The sequence below is a fragment of the Pholis gunnellus genome (genome assembly GCF_910591455.1).
Source record: "Pholis gunnellus genome assembly, chromosome: 3".
Taxonomy (NCBI): domain Eukaryota; kingdom Metazoa; phylum Chordata; class Actinopteri; order Perciformes; family Pholidae; genus Pholis; species Pholis gunnellus.
In genome coordinates, this window is record NC_136529.1 from 2,302,172 (window position 1) to 2,305,210 (window position 3,039).

At 45.3% G+C, this 3,039-nt stretch overlaps 1 protein-coding gene across 1 annotated transcript in view; it reads left to right on the forward strand.

The window, feature by feature from the left end:
* Positions 1-1,853: 1,853 nt before the first annotated feature.
* Positions 1,854-3,039, forward strand: part of wnt4 (wingless-type MMTV integration site family, member 4) — a 22,317-nt gene continuing 21,131 nt past the window's right edge. Inside the window, exon 1 of the mRNA XM_079184501.1 lies at positions 1,854-1,945. Coding sequence (XP_079040627.1) covers positions 1,869-1,945 — 77 coding nt within the window. The 5' untranslated portion in view covers positions 1,854-1,868. The remainder of the gene's footprint in view (positions 1,946-3,039) is intronic.

Consider the following 3,039-nt stretch of genomic DNA (forward strand, 5'->3'; position numbering starts at 1 on the left):
ATGTATGTAATTACGTATTTATGTATATATGTATGTATGCTTGCATGCATGTATCCTTGTCTGTAGTTATGTATGGATGTATGTTTGTATATATGTATATGTGTGTTTTTGTATGTATTTATGCATGTACTAGTGTCTCTGTATATATAGGTACAATATTTATTTCACTCTGAATGTTAAGCATCTTTGGTAAAAAAAAAATCCTGCAGCTTGAATAGTTCTTTTTGTCTAAAATGAACCTCTGTGACTCTCGGTTTTCCCTTGAATAACTTTAAAGTTACACTCAAACTGCACAATATAGCACCACTGTGTTTCATCATGTCATTCAAACTACTGCAGCTCATACTGAATGAGCATTCAGACCGAACCCAATGGCATGCTTGTCATGGCTGCAACATGTTAAATAGAGGTACATATTTGTCCATCTTTTTATACACCTTTACCCATAATTCAGTCTGACATGTTTGGAAACTTTGGGATTCTCACTGGTGTTAAAAATAAAAGTTATGTGAGTTAAAACAAGTCATTTGTAGTGATGTACCCAGGCTGCTTTAACCCCTGCACAATAAATAAGGTAGCCTACATGGGGGGGAGGGTCTCATTCAATTCTCGCTTTTTGTCTGTCATCTCGCAGTCCTCAGCCCTCCACCTCGCTCCTCTTCTTCGCCAGGTGAGGTGAGTCATATAGAGTCCTCAGTGGTATTAATTACAGGATTCCAGCATGGCTGTCTCACCTTATTATCCCCCTACAACGCTTTCATCAATCAATAGCGAGTGGCTGACATTTGTCGTGTTATTGGGATTTGCCGTTTCATTTTTAAAAAAGCTGACTTTTTGCAGCCAAGCTTTAAATAGCCCATTGACCGCAGAATATTTGGTGGAGTGTGTGACAGGGAGAGCGAGGCGCTGCCAAGGAGTGTGTGCGGTTTTGAGGAGCGCGAGTGAAAGAGAGCGTGTTTATGTGTGCGTTGGAGAGGAGCGCGGGGGGGGGGGGGGGGGGGGGCATTAGTGAATGGCTATGCTATTGCATCCTCCCAAGAGACCTCTAAAAAAAACACACACATTGTCCCGTCCACACACACACACACACACACTCCACTCACACACTCACACACACAGAGTAGGCCTACCTTAGTACCCGCCTCCTTCACCCCCCAAAAAAAAACTCCCATCTCGATACCTCTATATCCTCGCGCCGCCCCTACACTAAAGTCAGCACACATCTCTCCTTCGCCAGACGCACCGAGAGACGGTGGTGTGCGAGCAAGGGAGCCCGTGCGTATTTACGCTCTTCAGAGTGTGTGCATGTGTCCGGGCGCGGGGAGGGGGGGCGGAAAGTCCTGCGGTGCACTGACAGGAGAGTCCCGCTTGTCTGAGTGAGAAACACCGGACCCGGCAGCGGGTGATAAAGCCGTCAGAGAGAAGGAAGAACCGCACGCGATTGCTCGCTCATATTTGGCTTTTTTTATTGACTGTTCATCCGCGCACGCTGTCCCGGCTGGCGTTAACGCGCTGCTGAGGAAGAAAGCAAACACAAGTTGTCTATTAGAAGAAGAGTCCAAATTCAGCTCCAGAGTTTATTTTTCGTTTCTTTTAGCATACCTCTTTTCTTCCCCCCTTCTCCCCGTCCCTTCTGAGTGCGGAGCGGCAGAGGGAGGGACGGGAGAACCCGGGCGGGCGGACCGTGAAGCTGCGCGCCTCCCCGGTGGATGATCCACTGGATGCGGGGCAATGGATTAACAGCCTCCTACGGACCCCTGCCGCTGCTTCTTTTTTTTGTTTTTTTGTTTTTTGTTACCACTGCCGAACCCCTGTCCACCTCGGGATTATTTCAGCTCTCACCAACCTCCCCGACAATCCCTCTCGAGATGACCGAGGAATATGTTTTGCGGTGCGTCCTGATGCTCTGCTGTGCGCTCCTCTCGGCCCACGCGAGTAACTGGCTGTAAGTTGAACTCCACACTTCTTTCACTCCTTGACTGTAGAAAGTGGACCACATCTCTCTCACCTCGTTCACCTGACCTTCCCCCGTTCCTCCTCATCTTCACAAGTCTACTCATCTTCGGCTGTCTTTAACTCCAGCTCAGTTGCCGTTCAGGTTAATCGTTAACCATCACGCACACTCTCTCCCCCTCTCGCCCTGACTTAATAACTTACCAACACGGCTACATCCCCCCAGCAAAGACCTTTACAAAACAAATTATAATAATAATAAAACGCTCACAGAAGCACGTCTTCTTTTTTGGAAAGGTGTAGGTCTCCCATGTATATGCAATTCCATATTCTTGATTGAAAAAATAAGTTTTAAAATGCTCTATTTAATGTCAGGTGGAAATGTGGCAATAATATGCACGTGTAGCCTGAAGAAAGAAAGTTGGGGTCTGGTGGGATTTAGTTTTGCAGAAGTATCAGGTCTTCTCTGCCTTTTTGCCATGACAACCCCATCTGTTCATAAGATTTTGGAAATTATGTGAGCAAGAAGAACAAGATAATGTGCTCATTTCCTTGTAAATGACAAGAACGAATTGTGAAGCAGAATTTTTGTTTTCACTTTAGAAACTCTTCGAGGAGCCATTAGGGGTCCTGACCTGTGTTCTAATAAAAAAAATTGTTTTCATAGTCCTAACTTCATATTTAGTGATCACCAACAGCGTTTAATGACGCTGATGCTGTTAATACAAGGCAGGTGTGGAGCCATGTTCAGCTGCATTTGAGCTAAAGAATGAAGTTCCAAAGAAACTATTACTAAATTAAAATACATTAATATTATGAAATGATCAGTGCCTGAACACCACATGGATATTACAATGATACTAAAATACTTCAAATTCCCTAAATAAATAAAGTAAGACCACTATCAGCTTACTACAGGGTATATCTCAAGAGACAAGGACAAATGCAAAGCTCAACCAGGTCATTATAAGCTCAATGTCAGCCCGTGTAGGAATATTTGATATGTATCTGAAGCGGTCGGACTACGGTGGCTCTAAACTCAGTGTGGCTCCCTGTGCCACCTCTTCCTGGGGGCCGGGCCGGTCG